At 35.4% G+C, this 21,540-nt stretch overlaps 1 protein-coding gene across 2 annotated transcripts in view; it reads right to left on the bottom strand.

Annotated features, from left to right (window-relative positions):
* The window catches only part of LOC106090880 (aquaporin), a 133,098-nt gene extending 113,826 nt beyond the window's left edge, over positions 1-19,272 (bottom strand). Inside the window, exons 1-2 of one of the 2 annotated variants that reach the window (XM_013257218.2) lie at positions 18,952-19,271; positions 18,759-18,804 (exon numbers count right to left, since the gene is read on the bottom strand). In XM_013257218.2, the coding sequence (XP_013112672.1) occupies positions 18,759-18,774 (16 nt within the window). In that variant the 5' untranslated portion in view covers positions 18,775-18,804; positions 18,952-19,271. Of the gene's footprint in view, positions 1-18,758; positions 18,805-18,951 lie in introns of both variants that reach the window. The other variant, XM_013257219.2, reaches the window with a different exon arrangement.
* Positions 19,273-21,540: the final 2,268 nt, after the last annotated feature.

Here is a 21,540-nt window from a genome sequence, read left to right as displayed (position 1 = left end):
TTTTGGCAATCGTAACTAAAAAATGTGAATGATTTATTTGTGGATTGTGAAATTAATTTATAACTCATGGACAAATTTAAAATTATCACTTTCCCTTAAAGCAATAATAAAATATAGTTGTATGATAAGGTGCGCACCTGTACACTCCAAGTGCACAAATATGGCGGGAGGTGCCATTACATTGTAGTATTAGTTTCTAGATATGCGGCAGAAATTTTTAAAATTTGTTATCATAAAGTCAAGCTATCTCAGTTTGAAGTTTTGTGGGGTTTGTTTCAAGTAAAATAGACCAATAGATATATGTGGACCGCATAAGGTGTTTGATACTAATATATGTAGTTTACGAAAATGTGTTGGAAAATTGCCCCGACAGAATGAGCTACAGAAAGTCATTGTGAAAGTATTGAATGTAGAGACATTTTAATAAAGCCCCACCATTGAATGTATTTATCCGACTTTCTTATAACATTGATCTGGGACTTCATTGTGTTATTGATCCTCTTCTTATTCTATGTCGATCAAGTCGTGCGTCTGTCAAAATCACTATAGCGATCGATCGAATAAAGATATCAACTTGAAATTTTGAACAGATATCTACCTTTCATTTACGTTTGTTGTTGCGGATTTCAAATGGGTCATATAGGTTCAGATCTGGATATAGCTCCCTTATCAAATGATCATTCGACTTAAACTCATGGACTCGTATAAGCCACAATTATTATCCGATTTATCTAAAATTAAGCATGTGTGTTTTTTCTCGACTTCCAACATCTGTGCTAGATATTGTCCAACCCGCTCTACAACCTGAAGTAGCTCTCATACACACCAATCTCCAGATTTAACATTTTGAACCCCTGGAAGCTGCAATTGTTATTGGTTGGCTGAAACTTGGCATATCCTTTTGTTCAATCCTTTTTGTTCAACCAGCACGCATGGGATGTCCCTATGAATTCAGTGCATTGCGTTGGCAAATGGAAAGTTAAGGATAAGAGGGGGAGTAGGGAGTAGTTTTTGTTGAAGTGAGTTTCTAGAAAGTCTAGTATTTCTGATGAACATAAGAAGGCTAATATCTGTTGAGCACACGCCATGGAAGTATCGATAAAACAGCGTCACACAACTCACATTACGACGCGGCACAAGAAAAACAATAGAGTTGGATGCCCAACTCTATCAACAATCAACACCAGCGCTCTTCTCTGAACGAGGTCCAAAAATTCCGAGGATGATTTGGAAGCTCCAGACCATACATGTAAATTATATTCCATCTTCGGCCTGATGTAGGTTGTATAGATATTGGAAGGTCAGTGGGAGTGAAGTAATTCTTGCACCGCTTAACAAAACCTAAACACTTGGATGCTTCTTCTTCGACACTTCAAATGCATGGTTTGACCAACGGACATCACATTGTATCTTCATGCCCAGAATATCAAGAATATATTGCACTGACTCAGTGAATCGTTTGTGTGACTACAAACAACACTGCGTCTTGCGTGCGTTAAAATCTACTCTCTTCATTCGACTTCACCTGGAAATAGCCAACAAGTCGTGACAGAGTGTCACATCAATAATACACCTTCTGTCTTCAGTTTCTAGAAGACTTAAGGGTGCTTTTAACAATGCAAAACCACCGTTAATCATGAAGGAACTGGAGTTTCTAGGCAACAATACTACCGTAAGGCTTGGGTTCTGTGATCTATAAAAATGGGTGAGCAGAGGGTCACCTCGAGGAGGTTTACTGTCTATTCTACTTTGAAATATAGCCATTAACAATATTATATTGTCTCTGAAAGAAAAAGGCGTAAATTGTTCACATATGCTGATAACGTCGCTATTGCGGTTAAGGGAAAGTTTCTCGGTACTCTTAGAGATAAACTTCAGGATCCTCTGCGTACGACAGCGAAATGGTCTACCGTAAGTGGTCTAGGCGTAAATTCGACTAAGATAAAAGTTGTTCTTCTTAGCAAGGGATGCAAGTTACCAACGGTGGCACCTGTCTCCTTAAGAGGAGAGAATGTTCCATTTGCTGAAAGCGCAAAATATCGGGGTATTTTGGTGGGCAGAAAATTCAACTTCAAATCAACTCTCAGCCGGATCCAAAGCATGGGTAGTTTATGAATCACAGCTACACTGAGGACGACATAATATAATGCACTGAATTTAATGCTGCATCTAATACGACTGTACATTGTATCTAGACAAATTGCTGCGACCACTGTTTTAAGGCTAAGGCAGATTTTCTTTGGCCATGCGTCGGCTACGGACACTTGATACAATACCTGATGTTACAGGTAGCGTAGATTACTGAGCAGCTTTTTGATAAAAAGTACCAAGTACTGTACCACTATTCCTGATAAAACCGATTGGAGCTACAATATTCCAGATAATAGAAGTTACATAGACTTCTCTACGGATGTTACGTTACGAGATAGCTGAACAGTTCAAAATGCACCTTTTCTTGGTGTCGGGCACAGTGTTATTCTGAGGAATTGCAGTAGATAAACTTGCGAGTCTAGAAACCACCTTACATTCCAACTGGAATCTGTGGGTATACCCTTAGAGACATTCAAGCTAAATCCTCAGTATCAGGCCACGTGGTCAACGAACGACAGATGGTCACAAAGTGTGGGTTGTGAACACTCCAAAGCTATGTGGCCCAATCTAGACTTGAAGACGTCTACCGCTTTGCGGTCGCTGGCTAGAACAGTCCCAGAAGTCCCAGTCACTATGTCCCTCATGATAGTTCACTTTCTCATCGGAAAACATGGACTGAAGGTTACAAGGAACGAGCTGCGAGGACGTCACGAAAGAAGAAACTATAGAACATCTGCTGTGTGTGTCCAGCAATGGCAGTCAGACGGAGTTCCAGATTAGGTTCTAATTTCTTTGAGAACATGTCTGATCTGTGAACATTTGCAAGTTGAGGGCTTTTTAAAGCGATCTGAATAGTTCAACGGTAGGAACTAAAAGGTATATGTCTTCTACAATTCCTATGGTATTACAATGGACGAAAACGTCTAAGTGAGTCCGATGGCAGACTGCCACTTGGAGCTAACCTAAACAAATTGTACAAATTGTTCCAAATTTTTGATTTGTTTTCTTTTATCCCCAATGGTTTTCGAGATATTGAGCAGTCAGTGACCATTTACGTGTTTCGCATTATTTTAGCTAATGCCTTTCATCATAGCCCGTTTGTCCAGAATGTATGGGAATTTTAGTAATCGTAGCTAAGAAATTTTTATGATGTATTTGTGATATTTTAAATGAATTTATAACTCTTGGAAAATTATCACTTTCCCTAAACGCAGCAATAAATTGTGGTTGTTTGATAAGGTGCAACCATACAATCCAAGTGCAAAAATATGGCGGATTGTGCTTACGGAACTAGCTTTACATAGTAGCTAAAAATAATTTCTTGATATACCGTAGAAGTTTATAAAATTGGTCGTCACAACCAAGCTGTCTCAGTTGGCAGTTTTATTGGGTGTGTTTTTAGGTATAAAAGACCTATAAATATATGTGAACCCACAATGTTGGTCCATTTGTCGGTTGCTAATTAAAATTTCTAATAACAACTATGATTTGAGGTATGCGTAAATGTGTTAGAAAATTAAGTCGACAAAAGGGCTACTGCAAGTTATTGTAAAATGCATTCAATAATTTAGTAAAATCATTGAAAAATATTTTCTGACTTTTTTGTAACAGTTTTAAAACGTAAATTTTTCGGGGGTAACCCTAAAGGTACCCAAAGTTAGAGCCCATTTTAATGACATAAGGTAATTTTCAGAGAAATTATTATTATCAAAATTGATTCATATGTATGTCGTTTTCTACATTCTGAAGTGTCGAATCGAGTTTGGAGTTTAGTGCCATTTAGGTCGATCGCCCATAAAATTATTTTGCATTTTTTTTCCACAAATATTCCATTAAGGAACGGGGGCAAACTTCTCACATACCAGTTCAGTGGGATGAATGGCACACAGGTTCGATACTTAGCAGCACACTCACTTCACAAAATTTAATGCCGCTTTAAAGTACGTTAATTTGGCAGTTCTATAAATGAAATCCGCTGAATAAAGCTAATTTAAAGCTGCATTAAGTTTTGTGAATATTGGTGCAACATTTTTTTCCAATATTTAAAAAAAAAATCTGTGAACTACAAGTTGTCAGAATGTGAATGTGTGTAGACGTTTCATTCACAAAAACTGTTGTGCTGATTCACATGAAGTCACTTTGTCAACAGGTTAGCATGTCCGCCTATGACACCGTATGCCTGGAATCGAATCCTGCCGAGGACATCCGAAAGAAATTTTTCCGAAATTTAATTGTATATGTAACTAGTTTACTAAACATCAGCTTTTGCGTCGTGTAAACATGTGTTAAAGCTCTTTTACACGGCATGTAGATGGCTTATGACATTTCAAATTTAGCACATGTAGAGTTGTACATGTCGGGTGATGCAAATGAAACCAACATATGAAAATCACTTTTCAAAAAATAGCACATGTAATTTTTTCGATTAGAGCGTGCTCTATTCCTTCTGACAAAAACATAAAGAAATCAGCTGTTTTCGTTGTCAGTCGAATGAAAGCAACCCAAAACTAAATTGTTTTCACAAATTTACGATTTAACTTCTCGGCAACAAAATTTGCCGTTTTTTCAAATGGCACAATGCCTTACAAATTACGCCAGCATAAGGAGGGGATGGCCAATGCAGAAAATTTGTTTCAGATGTTCTCGCCTGGATTTGAACGCAGGTGTACCTCGTCATAGACAGACATGCTAACCACCACTTGTACCTATAGAAGGAGGCCTTATTACTGGATTTGGCTGCATTTTGCAACAAGGAGTTTTACAAATTGCTCCATATGCGATATTGCTATTATATAGACCAATCTCCCTTTTAAGGCTTTGGGCACATATAGGATTTCGTCATTTTGTTTGTAACTACTCGAAATATTCGTCTAAGGCCCCATAAAGTATATATATTCTTGATCGTCATGGCATTTTAAGTCGATCTAGCCATGTCCATCCGTCTGTCCGTCCCTCTATCCGATTTGGCTGAAATTTTGCACGTGGGTTTTGTTATGACTTCCAACAACTGTGTTAAGAATAATTCAAATCGGTCCATGTTTTGATATGGCTGCCATATGAACCGATCTGGGGTTTTGACTTCTTGAGCCACTAGAGGGCGCAATTATTTTCCGATTTGGCTGAAATTTTGCATGAGGTGTTTTGTTATGACTTTCAGCTGATGTGATAAGTATGGTTCAAATCGTTCCATATCCGGGTATAGCGGCCACATAAACCGATCTGGGGTCTTGACTTCTTAAGCCTCTGCAGGGAGCAATTCCTATCCGATTTGGTTAAATTTGGAACAATGGCTTCTCTCATGAGCTTTAACATACGTGTCGAATATGGTATGAATCGGTTTATAGCCTAATACAGCTCCCCTATAAACCGATCTCCTTATTTCACTTCTTCAGCTCCTAAAGTGCGCAATTCTTACCATATTTGGCTGAAATTTTGCACAGTGACTTCTACTATGGTCTCCAATATTCAATTCAATTATGGTCCGAAATGAATGATAGCTTGATATTGTTCCAATAACATAGCAATTCTTTTCGTTTATCCTTTGTTTGCCTAAAAAGAGATACTGTGTAAAGAGCTCGACAAATACGATCCATGGTGGAGGGTATATAGGAACTTATCACGCTTTTACTTGTTTTGTTTTAATTTTAAGGTTAACATATTTATAGTAAAAATTTTGGACTGAAATAGTGTTATGCAGGAAAATGCCGTATGTGAACAAGTAGTATGCATAAATGTCAAGCGCAACAAAGTGAAGGATATCGTGAAATGTAAACATGGTATTTATTAATACATATTTTTTATATTAATTTATTTTAATATGTTACTATCCAAATATGCTATGGTATGGTAGTTTTTCCCTCCTAATTCTGGCATCATTTGTGAGGTACTATGCCATGTAAAAACTTCTCTCCAATAGGTGTCACACTGTGGCACGCCGTTCGGACTCGGCTATAAAAAGGAGGCCCCTTATCATTGAGCTTAAACTTGAATCGGACAGCAATCATTGATGTGTGAGAAGTTAGCCCCTGTTCCTTAGTGAAATGGTCATGGGCAAAATTTGCATTTGCATTATCCAAATATAGATTATAGTCTTGGAAGCTTAGGAAGAAAGATAACACATGTGGATCTTGATTTCGTGGTATTCCATGCAAAATGCCAAGATGGGTATTGATACGATTTATTTAAAATTTGTGTGTATATAAATTTTATTGTTTATAATATTCTTTACAGACGGTGTCGCCGACAACGAAGACAGGCTCAAAATGGAATCGACAATTTTTCTCTTTCTTTTTAGAAGCCTCGGATTATAAGTGAAAATATAAAGAAATGTTTTTCATGTTTTATACGCAATTTAATCCAATTAAATAAAAATATTTTTTTTAATTTGAAAAATATCAGTTATTTATTTTTATTAAAAAACAGTATTTAAAAGAAATGGCGAATTTCAAATGAATGGTTTGTTGACTTAATAACCACTTAATGGGATTTTTGATCTTAACATAAAGCCAAATTGCTAAATCGCTAATCAATAATACAAATTTCTTTATAGGTCCGATCTTAGCAAAATTTTTAATTGAATGTACAAATTTCTTAATTGAAGATAGTTTTTAGTTTTTTCTGTGTATATGACTAACCCACTCTAATGTAGTATGAATGTATGGCATATTGTCATCTTTAAGAAGTAACCAACTGATCGTGCTGGCTATATGACCGTTAAGGTCAAGATATAAAGACTCTTTTTCGACCAAACATTAACTGTCAATCAAATGAGCGGACAAACCAGGCTGGGATAACCATCCAGCTCACTTGATGCTTATCGAAGCTTCAAAACAAATAGTAAATATTTGAGGATTTTCGTTGTCAATGGTTTGCGGCGCTTGCATATATTAATGACTAAATAATGTAGATTATTCAAATGTTCGACGGGCATATACGCTCGCACCGACACAAAGTGACAAAATCATAAATAAGTTTTAAAAGCGATTTGTCGTTTGTCGATCTTTTTCTTCATTTGTGTTGCTCTTTTTCTTGGTATTGATTTGTAAAAACTTAGAAAATGACTGTGATAACAAAAGAAATTCGGAAATATTATCTATTTCTTGTTTCCGAACGAAATTAGCCAATTTGCGAAGAGCAATGAAGTCAGCCAAGCAGCAATTAGCAAGCCAGCCAACAAAATTATTTGAGGAAATCAATTTTGAGCATATATATATATATATATATATATATGTATGCAGATGCCATATATAGTATTGGAAGAATACTATTGAACACTTTTTAATATGGAAATGCCAACATACATAGCAGTCGTTCACATAAGAATGCATAGATCCATGGATATGCTTGCATGACTCCATCATATACAATAGTATTTGATGAATCTCAATATTAATTCATGCCACAAGAATATGCCAATGGCACTGCAATAATTAATAGCAAATGCCTTAGTTTAAATTATTTATCGATGCATTTAAATGGAAATAGAAATGCATTTGCATACCTGTTTCTTGGTTGCATTTATTCAGCAAATTTCTAATGAACGTAATTATTTCATGTCCAGAACAATTGTGAAATTATTCCAAAATCAAATACGCAAATTAAATTTTACCTGCATCGAATCAGAATGAAGTTGACCTAACTTACATATGTATGTATATATAAAAACCATAAAATCTAATTGAATGGAGATGTCACACACAAAGTGTCAGCCTTATATTTATGCCTAATAATAACTGTCCATAAATATTAATTTAGTCTTTTATGAAGTGTGATTTTATTGCTTTTTAAAGAATGGGAGTGGTCCAAAACGATATATGTTATGTGTTAAAACGGAACTATTTCATTAATTATTTAAATAAATCATACAGAAGACAAAGAAATTTGCATGGTTTTTGCAAATGTTTTCCCATCGGAACTTTTGTTTGTTTTATTAATTTGTTGGTGTTGATACACGAGTATACTGTGTTCTCGCTGATGCAGATTCCTAATTTATCATTCCGGAATAGGAAAGACAAATATATTCAAATTATTGCTCGTTTGTATAGCGCTGATGACCCACTGACAGTTTGAACGACAAGATTGAATAATAAAAATTTTCAAAGAGATTTTTCATTTAAAACCTGCCTCTTCGAGAGTTTGTGTTTTTTTTTTTATATTAAAACTGTGGCGTATTAATTATTTGCAGAAAATAAAGAGATAATTATTTTTCGAATCTGCTCTTGGAATTGTTTCATGCTAAATTTACCAACTCTATAGATTCGAGTTTACTTAAAAGGCGACTCTGGGCACCTAACAAGTTCCTCGAAATTACGTTGCCAAGAACAGGTGCTCAAGTCCCAAAAATAGCCTCATGGCTAAGTGTTGGCCACCGTGCTGCAGAGGATAGCATGTCCGTCTATGATGCCGTTAGCCTGGGTTCGAATCTTGGCGAGATCATTAAAAAAAAAATGTTCAATTGCGTTTGTTACACTTCAAAATTCTGAATTGAACCCCTACACTAAAGGAAATTTGTTATTCAAATAATTTTGCTCAAACAGCAGTTTTTGCGTTCAGCAAGGGTGACAGCAGACATGACTGCTGTGTTAGCAAACATATGACTGCTGTTCCTGCAAGCCTTTTGGTCTGTAATTTTAGCTAACAAAATCTGCAGTTTTAACCACAAAATCTAACATATATTACTAAGGAACCGACAAACAACATATGAATGCTATGATTGCAAATAAATTATTCAACTATTAGACCATACTTAGTTCGTTGTTGGAACAAAAAAAAATAGTTTTATATTTATATTGTAAATATCCATTTGCCACATCATAAAGTGCATATATTCCTGATCGTCTTAAATTATAAGCCGATCTGGCCATGTCTGACTGTGGAAATCATGACAGCGGTCGAACGAATAACAATATCCGCTTGAAGTACTTCTTATGGATGTAGATCATTAAGATCATCATGAACCATATTGGTTCAGATTTGGATATAGCTTCCATACAAAGTGGTCCTTTGACTTGACTTCTGGTTCACATAGATCCGATTGGGCTGGAATTTTGCATGTTGTGTTCTGTTACAACGGCGGTGTCAAGTATCGTCCAATAGCTCCCATATGAACCTATCCCCCGATTTGACATCCATCTGTGAAATGAACGTTAACTTCCGAAGAAGTAAAGCTAGACGCTTGAAATTGTGCACAAATATTTCCTTTTAGTGTAGGTCGGTTGAGACTGTAAATGGGTCATATAGGTCCAAGTTTTGACATAGCTCCCTTATAAACCGATCGCCCTCTAGAGGGCAATTCTTATCTGATTTGGCAAGAATTTAGCACAGTGATTTCTTCCATGATTTTAAACACATGTGCCAAATATATCCTAAATTATACAAATTATAGCCAAAGTCGACTTTCGACTAATCGATTAGCCGACTTTTTGAGTAAAAAAGTTGAAGTCGACTTTCAATGATTAAAAAGTCGAATAATCGATTTTGAAGGCGAATAGTCAAAAAAAGCTGCATAGAAGACTGGCTTTTCTAATATTGGTGCTAGCTTGCTGGGTAAGAACCGTTTTCAATTTTAAGATTCTTGCTCTTTGATTTACTCTTGTTGCCATAAGTAACTCGTGCCAAAGTTTGTGCATATCCAAGCCAAATTTTGGGAATACGTCATTACAAGTGTAAGATTCATCTTAACAGTTTTATGTTTATGGAAGCTAAATTTTGGTACAAATGTATTTTTTATCCATTATGTTGTAGGATGGGCTGTTTAGGAATATATCTTTTCATTGCCCCCGGCATAGACCGGTCTCCAGATTTGAAATCTTCAGCTCCTAAAAGGCGTATTTAGTGACAGATTTTGCCTTAGTTTGGAAAAAATTAATATAGTAGGCGTCGTATGAAGCACGAGCTATATTACGACGATAGAATATTTAAGGCGACCCTAAAAGAAAACGCAAAAGGGAAAGACAAAAACTACAATAAAATGACCAAGTGGAGAGCGACATCTGGAAAATGGGTGTCAGAGATTGGAGAAGAAGGACAGAAGATCGAGGCGCATTGGCATCTATTCTAAATTCAACTAGGGGAATAAATTTTCTGTAATGGCCAATTAAAGTAAAGTAATATAATCATCTCAGTCCATATTTTAATGTAGCTACCATAAAGATCGATCTCCAAATTAAACATCTTAAGCCTATAAAATGCGAATATATCGAATATAGTCCATATCGGCCCAACTTTAACGTACCCCCAATTTTTGGTATTTTGGCTCAGAAAGCAATTTTTTCTCGGCCTGGCGAAAGTATAATCCATAAAGACGAATCGACCAATATTTTACAATAGATTTTGCACCGAATTTAAGGAAGTCTAGGCGGAATTTAGAATAGATGGACTCCCATTTGTGGTAGGCGGTCTCTTTTCATTTTTAATGGTGACGACAACAACACAGATTGGAAAATTTTAGATTTTTAAAAATGAGTTTTGATGATGCGGGGTTCAGAAAATCGAATAGAATAGAGATATTTTGTGTTTCTTTTTGGGTTTTATAGAGAAAGTAATCGAGAATAAAAGTTCGTTATTCATATTTCAATAAAATACGGTGTTCTACTAGTTGAACTAGTGAAAGTTCTAGTCATATACAAAAAAAAGTGGAAAAATAACTTTGAAATTAGTAAAAAATATTAGCCATATTGGCTTTAAGATGGAGGGGCGGTTTTATATAAAAATGTGCCAATTTAGCATTTAAATTTTTTTTCTTCTTTTTGAAAATACAAAGATATAATCATATCTTGATGGCAAAAGTTCACATAAACTTCTAGAAAATAGAAGTATTTTATTTAGAAAATTTTGCAAATTAAAAAATAAAAGTAGAAAGGTCCCGTATAAATCAATCTGTCGATTATAGTTGCTGTGCCCCTGGAAGGAGCAGTTATTGTGTTATTTGGCTGGGAATTGTTCAATATCTTGATGACGCTGATTTTACTTCTTGAGCCTTTATAGAGCACAATTCTTATCCGATTTGGTTGAAATTGCGATAAATTCGATAATTTAGATTTTATCGTTATAATCCGTAAGCTAGTTCAAACTTAGATTTTACATTTGTAGATTATGATTTTGCCAACCGCAAAAATTGACCCACTCTAATACATATACATTAAAGAGTTTCAGATGGAGATCTCTTTTCAATTTATTATTCAAACTTCATAATTACAAATACATAAGCACCTTTTTATACCAGTGGAGTGCAAATATACACATACTATTGGACATGATTGCATACACCCAGAAAAATTAGTCCGCCGATATTCGTAAACACTGTCTGCTGGTATTAAATTTAAATTTTTAATCTTTTGACTGAATCCATTCCAATTTGTTGAACTTCTAAACATCCAATGAGGCATTGCTATTTAGTATTAAAAAATTTGCCACTTTAAGGCATTAATTTTTTTTTAAAGCACGAATGTGATAGTAGTAGTTTATTTTGTCTGCTATTGTTAAATTCGTTCAAAAATTAGCAAATCATAGAAAATTGGAAAAAAATAAGTTTCATGCTTTTAAATTTAAGATGATATGTAATTTTTTTTATAATAATGAGATTTTCCATCTTTTTTTAAAACAGCAGAAAATGTTTGCTGTTCTAGCAAAAAATTACTGCTGTCCCATTTTCAGCAGCCTTGTGCTGTTATTGCAAAATGTTTTGCTGTTTTTACTAACAAATATCTCTGAGTGTACCTACAGAAGAACATAGCCCATGGGCTTGGAAATGGTGTGTTTATATATGTTTCTGTCCACCACTGTTTATGCCAACCATCATAGAATAGAGGGTATATTAGTTTTGCAATTCCACTTCCATCACATTGAAAAATCAATTTTCGGCCCTACAAATTGTAAATCCTTGATCGATGTAAAATTCTAAGACCGTTTAGCGATATCCATGTGTTAATCCGCCTTCAAAAATTTAGTTATTGAGCTGAAATTTTGCAAAAACCCGTATTTTTTCCATACGCACTTTAAGTTCTTGAACGGACCAAATCGAACCATGATTGGATATTCTGCCATATTGATCGATCTCCCGATTAAGGGTCCGCATTGTTCACGATTTGAACAATGAATTGCTCTAGCGTCCGCATTGTCCGAATCAAACATAGTTCAGATCGGACCATATTTGGATATAGCTGCCACATAGGTCGATCTCCCGATTATGGGTGTAAAGCCTGAATTTATTATCCGATCTATCTGAAATTTGAAATAGTTCGTTTTTTAAGCCTAATCAGGGTTATATAGCGAACTCTCGATTTGACAACTTGAGCCCATGAAAGCTGCAACTGTTATCCGATTTTGAAGTTATGGTTAAATTTTATGGTGACTTCCAACATGGTTGTACAAATTAGACGAGTTATAAAAAAATGCGAGCGAGGTCAGCCACAATTCAAAATGTATTCCAATGGATGGATCAGGTAGCTTCATCTATTCCAACAAAATTTCAAAAAAAAAAATTAAAAAGAAATCCTAAAGTAATCAAAACAAGTAACAGGCACACATAAAATAAAGCATAGCATTTTTTTTTCAACAAATTTCTGTACTTATTACAGCAGATTTTGTTTGCTGATTTAGCTGACCGAAATGTTTACCAATGCAGCAGTCCTATGTTTGCTGAAACAGCAGTAATGTCTGCTTTCACATTTTCAGCAGACAAAGACTGCTGTTTTTTTATTTTGGTATTTTGAATAACAAATTCAGTTGAGTGTATGCCATGTAAAAAAGCTGTCTCACTGCGGTGGATTTACTTGCAGCAACTGAGGCTCAATCCTTAATTTTAGCAGTAGAATGCGAAAAAATTGAGTTAATTCGAAGAAATGTTCGTTTGTCCTAAGGAGTTAGAGCAGTGAATGTTCATAATTTGTACTTTTTATCAATATTTTCTCCTTTTCAAATAAATTTCGTAACAGAATTATGGCATAATCCGCTTTTTACCGGCCATTTACCGGTAGCAAAATTTGTTCGACTAGTAAACACCAATTTTTACCATTTCCGGTAATCTCCAAAACTTTATTCTTCCCATTTTTATTTTAAATTTACTTCTTAAGGTGTCATTGTCCATTTCATAAAGATTTCAATAAACTTTATCGATCCCGACGATGTAGGGAAGCAAAAACTTTGTGCTTCTTTCCTGGTGAACCACTTAAAACATCAAATATTTTGACTTTACACCATAAAGCACCAAAAGGTACAGAATATAGAGCAAATTTTCGTTGTTGGCAGCAATGAGTGTCATCCCTTTCACAGATTATATGAAATAAAATCATCTTTAGATAAGATGCTTACTTTAGCCAATGTTTAAGTGGTTCTATCCTGGTGAACTGCCTCTTTTCCTTAATGGAATGTTCATGCGCAAATTTGCATTTGGTACACATATGCCTTTCAATCAAGTTCATTGGCAGAATCCATGCTGGTAGGTTCCCAACTTTCGAACCGTCTGACCCAAGCACGTTTTCAGTTATTAATGGTTATGTAATATAAATTGAACAGAAATTTTAAAATGGATTTTTCCCTTGAAATGATTTATCTAGTTCCAAGATTCATTTAAAATTCTTTTAGAAAAAGTCCCAATAAAATTAAAATGTAATGCAATAAACAGAATTTTACAAAACGAAAACTTTAATTATTTTATAGCGATTGGAATCTTCGTGCAGCCATCACGTGTTTTAATGTTATCACATAACGCATCTCAGAAACTCGTATTTGTCGCGTTTATTTGTTAAAATCTTTAGAGGATTTATTCAGATCAGTCGAATTATTTATCGCCTGCATCAGAGTATACCAATATGAGGAAGTGCACATGCTTTACCTCCATAAAAAACCAGTCGAATGAAGACTCCAAACAAAAAGACTATTAGCTGAAAACAAAAAGACACTAAAATGACATAAGACCAAAAAACGGTTTTCTACCAATTCAAAATTCACATGCTACAGTAAAAGCATAATGATTGGAAATTTATACAAAAGGCGCTCATTCGAACAAAAATATATGAGATAAGATTGTTCGGCTATGGTCAAATAGTTCTTATCTTTATGAAAGTTAGCCTTAGCTTCTGATAGAGTAAATTAAGTGTAAAAGGCAGTAAGCTAAAATCATTTTCAATGTTTGTCGAATGCTGTTTTTAAAGTATACCTCAAGTGTTTTATTAATACAGATATTTGAATTTCTGTTTATTACCATATAAGCTCCATAATGCGACTATTTGAACTAATCGAACATCGATGCGCTCAAAATTCTAAAGAAAAAGTTCCTACGGACATTGGTCAATTTGGATTATAAATGGATTATAAATATGTAGCTCAAATCCAATCATTTACGGGCATCTTCACAAAATTTAGTAAAGCCTTAAAATAGATTTATTTGACAGTTCTATAAAGGAAAACTGTCATATGAACCTATTCCAAATCTACACTGAGTCTTGTGAATACCGTTGCTATTGTAATTCGATGCAATATCAAATCTTTGAAGTAATCATCACCTATTGCCGTCATAACAAATTTATAATATGTTCTAGTGTCTTGCGTAGAGAAATTTGATTCTTGAGATTTTTCTCTAATGCTTAACTGACCATCTCATTCAGAGTTTTATCTCTTTTTTTTAACAATTTAATTTATTTGTTTTATGTCTGGTGTGGTTAAGAATCACCAAAATTGTTAACATTGAGATTACCATAAACAAATGCTTAGAGAAACAAAGAAACTTAACTCTGACGTTTTATGGACCGCCTGAAGGCGAACAAAGACTGCATATAAATTTTGATAATTATGAAATAAAATTTAATATAATATCTCAGTGAACATGCGGGTACGAACTCATATATTCTATGCGTTATGGATCACGTGAACTAGGTCTGGGGCATTTTTTTTTACTTTAAATGGTTATGTTGAAAATATAAAGCCAAGTTACCTCCCACAATAGATTCTCACTGTGACTTGAATATTAGATGGGAAAAGTGTTTAGGGTAAATCCATTTAAGGCTCAAGGTAAAGATAAAATTAAAAACAAACAAATAAAAAATAGAGAAAGTGCCTTAAAGATATTTCAAAATAAAAATGTTTCAGGAAAATGTTAAAAGAACCACGCCAATTCAACAATTCTAACATTTTTTAGAAACAATTTTTAAATAACAAGGCTAGCCTTCAACATAAGACGAATGGAATGAAAATAAACTCTCCAATTGGAACTGTCATTTCCTGACATAGAATCTGGAGAAATACAAGCGTCGAATTTAACAATGAAATCCATTGCTTATATATATCCCTATTTTATTCTAGCACTATCCAGTGCACGTCAAATTGCAGATTGGAAATTGCGCTTTATGATGCCAAACCAAAACAGCGCCATTGATCCAAAATTAGTTAAATGCATTGCAGAACACCTTCATTATTATTAATTCTAGCTTCTACTCATGCTAATACAGTATAAGTACGAGTATACGTATTATTTTTAACAAAACTAATCAGAAACGAAATATTCTTCAGTAATTTCCATGCCAAGTATTGAACGAATCCATCGATATCCCTGTATAGCCAACACACTAACAAAAATTCTTCTGATTTGAATTGTTTAGCTACTGGCGGGACCAGTTCTTATCCTCTTTAAATTTTTCATATGGTGCTGTGTTATAAATTCCAATACTCCTTTCAAGTCAGATCCGATTTAGCCAATAGCTCTTACGTTAGGTTAAGAGCTGGCAAACTATTGATAACCGCATCATTCGATATTTCTTACAATAAACGTCGATAGTGTCGATACTATCATTAATTTCTCACCACCTATATTTCAAACAAAATTGAGAAGTAAAAATCAGGAGATTGAACTATGTAGAACCAATATCAATGCACAGACCGAATAAAACCATATTCAATAAGTCAGTTGAAAGTCGTGACAGAAATCATTGCACAAAATTTTATCTCAATCGGATGAAAATTGCGCCCTCTAGGGACGAAATGTATCTTATAGGACACATTCAGTGATCGGATCGCTTATTTTTGTTAAATTAAAAAAAAAAATTAAACATTGCCGAAAGTATCGATAGGAAAAATATCTTTCGATGTTCAAACAAAAAAAAAATAAATGTTGATTGCTTAGATATTTTGCCAGCTCTAGTTAGGTTAGGTTTAAGTGGCAGTCTGCCATTCGTCTCACTTAGACGTTTTCGTCCATTGTGATACCACAGGAACAGGAGAAGAAATTTTGTATATAATGATTGCTCTAATCAGCCACACAGTTTCCACATTCAGAATAAAAATTTGGCTGGTATCAGGAAACATTATCTGCTTATTTTATATTAAATCTTTTAAAATTGAAAGTGATAAGCTATATCTCTATCTGAACCGATTTTGATGGATTTTTGAGCAAATGTTGAGACAGCGAATGGACGTCTTTTGAACAGTTTCGTAAAGGTTATAGTAAAATTGTGGTTACGAGAGCCATTGCAGCTCATGTCGGATGAATAATATATATAGGAACTATATCTTAATCCGCACCGATTTCCTTCAAAATAATCCAATGACTTAACCTGTGCAATTATTTACGACAATCGGACAGCAAATGTGACCCGTACCCATGCTTTTTCCGTATAAGGAAGTGATTCAAACTCGAGGAGTATACTTAAAAATTGGTCTAGAAATGTACCACGTTATAATATCAAAGTGGGGATGTAGGGTATTAAAAGAAAGGAGCGGAAAATAATATATAAAAAAAAATATAATATTACCACCCAAAGCGCAAGCAACCAGCGAAATTAACATTTTTCGTTTTTTTTTTGTTAGGAATGAAATTCTGGGTAAATGTACAAAAAAAAATATACATATATATTCAATCACGAAATCAATTGATCCACGCGATTTTTAAATTGAAACTGCCTGCATCACGAAAATGATAATTTCAATCGATGTTTTTGAAAAGGTGACTGAAACGTTTTTCAATTAAAAAAATGTCATATTTAACAAAAAAAATAGTTGACATTTTTGAGAATTTCGAATAATTTTTTGATTGATCCAATTAAGAAGTTTATTTAAATTTCTTCAAATTATTTTTGCAAATTAATTCGGCTATAGGTCCGTAATTAAAAAACAAAACAATGCTTTTAATTTATATTTTTATTTGGATTTCTTCCCAATATTTCTATTGATATCGTCAATCACCGGCAGGAGATTTTAAATAAGTTTGCACTAATAACTATGAGTCAACTTTTTCTTTCACAAGCTTTTCATCTACTTTAATTTTTCATTTAAGTTTTTAACTGAACCAATTAGGTTCCCGGAGAAAAGGTAAAAACAGATGTTTACCTCCAGGAACATTACCTTGAGGTGCGTTGTTTGGGCAACGGTTCGTGGGCACCCCTATGAATAAAAAATTCCCCGCGGGAGTTTGGCGGATGTTCTGTAGATTTTTTGTTGGCTTTGTAGCAGTATGTTGTACACAAAGGCGGTACATACACCTAGGCCAATGAAGGACTCCATCGGCTAAATCCGGTACCTAGACCCGGGTGCCATGGGATTGCTATAGATTTGTCGAAATGTGGGATGTATGAATCTTTGCAATTTCCTTCCATTTATATCGTAGGTAACAACATAGCCTCAATTGATTTATATTGCAGCTGCTTAAGTAGAAACAATAAAAGGAGTTATGGCAGATATTTCGTGTGCTGTCAGAACAAGGATAAAACATAACATTGCTTAAAACAAATTTTGTTTCAGCCAAAGTTGACATTTCCTACTATGATGCCTAGTCTATACTTCGAATTTGAGTAGTCCAAAGACAAACAATAGATAATGGATAAAAATTGCCATATCAGTTAATGCCCCGTTTCGGACTATGATTTGGATGTTGAAGACGATAGTAGAAGCCATTGTGCATAATTTCAGCCAAATCGGTACGGTTATGAACCGATTCAGACCATATTTGGAAGCATATTGAAGGTCGTAGTATAAATCGTTGTACAAATTTTCAGCCAAATCGGATAAGAATTTTCCACTCTTAGGCTCAAAATAATAATAATCGGGAGATCGGTTTATGTCGGAACTACAGCAGATTATGAACCTGTTTAGACCATAATTAGAATAGTGTTTGAAGTCAAAACAAAACATTTCATACAAAAATTTCGGCCAAATCGGATAAGAATTAAGCCCTCTAGAGGCTCAAGAAGTCAAGATCCATGGTCGGTTTATATGGTAGGTATACCCAAAAACACGAACCAATATGACCTATTTACAATCCCAATCGATCTACACTAATAGGAAGTGTTTGTGTAGAATTTCAACCGCCTAGCTTTATTCCTGCGAAAGTTAGAGTGCTAAATCGACTTAAAATATCGAAATTAGTATACCCCCTACTAGTTTCAGGGTATAAAAATATCATCAAAAATATTATATGTAACGAGTGTTAAAGTTTCTATTGTATATTCGCATGCATTTCAATTCATTAATTCAAATTCCAACTGATTTGCAAAAAAGCCGTATATTATACGTGGGAATTGGCTTAGTATGATACGCTTATTGTAGGGAAGAAGTAATGCAATAACACTTTTTTTGAAAAACTTCTTGCAGCCTTTACAGATTAGTGGGGTAAGCATGCAGGCAGGTAAAGGAAATGTGTGGAGTATTAATTTTTGTATCGAACGCGATCCGATACTCACCGAGTTTTTCCACCATTTTCACTTATAAATGTTATCCTTTTGCAGGCTTTGAAATTAGAAAAAGAAAAATTCACTTTAAAATGATATGATGAACAATTTAACAGAATTTCTATGCAATGGAAAACGATTTTTTCTTAAGACAACAAATTATATCTTGGTATCCTCTTTTGACTCTTTTGAGAGTTTAACACACCTGCTTTGTAATTATTTAATTTTCTGCACTTTCAATTCAATTTGAATCAATATTCCGTTTAACGGTTTTCTTTTGGCTTTCGCGAGGTTTCGTATTTTTTTTTATTTTGGCTTGGGATTGTTTTGTTTTTATTTTGTTGTTGTTTTGGGTTAAACTTGAAGAAATTCAAATTTGCACTGGGTCGAATAGAGAGAGCGACTGACACACGGTTGGTTTCGCGACGTTTTAGCCAAGTTGTTGCTAACACTTGCAGTGTTCGAGCGTAAATAAACGTTTGTTGTGGTTGAGCCGAAACTTAGATATGAACCGACAAGCAAGTTAGGCGGTGATATATGAAATGTGTGCAAAAATACTACGTACGTAGCTAAGAATGTGTGTTTGTCTGTTCGTCTGGCGATACGTACACTGCCAGCAAGCCTATGTACGACGAATACGTACTACGCCTTGCACACATTGCTCACACGACATTGCCGTTGACTGCCAAGTTCAGGTACTCGGCGGCATGGTTCACCAACTCAGGCGGTGAAGCGACTTCGCAGTCAAACCATTGTGCTCAACAAGCGATACGATGTCTAAAGATAGGCTTTCGCCGTCACTAACGTTGCTGTGGTTGCCGAAGACGACGTTACTCGTCGCCTGATATGTCTGCATTAGCGTCGAAAACAGCACGCAGGTGTGGTGCTAGTTCTGCATAAGGAACGTCTCGGTAGCTGACACGACAGAGGCTCGCCATGCGTACTTGTAAGACGGCAACGGCAATGGCAACGGATACGTATACGAATACGTCTACATGTTAGTAACTTGAGTTACGATCTATAAGTACAAATATCTTCTCAGCCAAAAAGTGCATATACAGTGAGTGTTAACGGAATGGTACAGTAAGAAAAGTCCGTCGTTGTTTTGAATAGAATTGGAATAATTTTAAATAGAAAAAATTTGATCATGTTGGCTTTTGGATACAAACGCTGTAATTTATGTATATACAACATCCAGAAAAAAGGTTAATTGACATCAACTACACGTGGGTAATAAAATCACTTTAATTTGTAATCTTGTTATTTCGATATATTTATCGGAATTTTTAAAAAAATTATTATTGTTAACAAAGATTTGGCGTAGCTGGGAAGAATGCAGTATATAGAGCAACCCTGCAATCAGTAGCAACGCGCCTGATGAAGAAGAGGTATCGGGAGAAAAGAGAGAGGAGAAACGTCTATTCCGCAGAAAGAAAAAGGAAATGGAAAGACGTGAGTGTGAGCGAATTGAGATGTACATGAGTCAGAATGAAGTCCTGAAATTCTACCAAAAAATTAAACATCAAACCGATGGCTTTGGTGCAGGCACATCCTCCTGCAGAGATATAGAAGGAAATCAGGTAACTGACACAGATAACATGCTGAGGATATGGAAAGAACATTTTACCCAACTGTTAGCGTCCGACGTTGGCGGCGAAGAGTATACCACAGAACCAATCCCTGATGATGGTATAGAATGTTTACCTCCTAGTCAGAATGAGGTCCAAGTAGCAGGGACCCGCTTAAAGAACAACAAGGCAGCAGGAGCCGACGGGTAACCCGTTGAACTATTAAAGACCGGAGGCGACACGCTTATAAGGCGTATGCATCAGCTTATCTGGCTAGAAGAACGCATACCCGATGATTGGAACCTCAGCACACTATGTCCCGTACACAAGAAAGGAGACGGAATGTGCCAACCACAGAGGAATAAGTCTCCTCCCCATTGCATATAAGATACTCTCGGGCGTACTGTGTGAAATATTAAAACCTAAAGTCAATGAGATAATTGGGCCCTATCAATGCGGTTTTAGACCTGGTAAATCCACCCTAGACCAGATGTTCACACTGCGCCAAATCCTGGAAAAGACCCGAGAGGGACAAATCAACACCTACCATCTCTTTGTTGACTACAAAGCCGCCTTCGATACTCCCTTACGTTCAAAGGTATTTCAAGCCATGTCTGAGTTTGGTATCCCTTCAAAATTAATAAGACTCTGCAGGATGACACTTGCTGATACGCGTTCCTCAGTAAGAATAGGAAAGAATCTCTTCGAGCCATTTAATACCAAACGAGGTTTCAGACAAGGAGACAGCCTATCGTGTGATCTCTTTAATATCCTGCTGGAGAAGATTATACGAGATGCAGATGTGGCACACTAATCACAAGAGAACACATGATACTCGCCTATGCCGACGACGTCGATATCATAGGTCGGTCATCGGAAGTAGTAACTGCAGCCTTTCAAAGAATCGAAAGAGAGTCAGTGAAAATGGGTCTGACAGCAAATGGAGATAAGACGAAATGGATGGTTTCAACTCCCAAAAGCCTTGAATAACCGAGCAGATAAAGAACATGGAGAAAATTGGGAACCACAACTTTGAGACAGTCAGTAACTTTATCTACCTCGGCACCGCCGTAACCGAAACGAATGGCACCAGTTTTGAGATTAAACGAAGAATAATACTGGCAAACAGATGCTACTTTGGACTAAGTAAGCAGTTTAGAAACAAGGCCACCTATCGATAGACGAAGATTACACTATCCAAGACACTGATACTACCCGTGCTGTTA

Source organism: Stomoxys calcitrans, chromosome 2 (assembly GCF_963082655.1).
Source record: "Stomoxys calcitrans chromosome 2, idStoCalc2.1, whole genome shotgun sequence".
In the NCBI taxonomy this organism is placed as follows: Eukaryota; Metazoa; Arthropoda; class Insecta; order Diptera; family Muscidae; genus Stomoxys; species Stomoxys calcitrans.
Note: the sequence above shows the minus strand (reverse complement) of the source record. Positions and strands in the feature narration are given on the sequence as shown.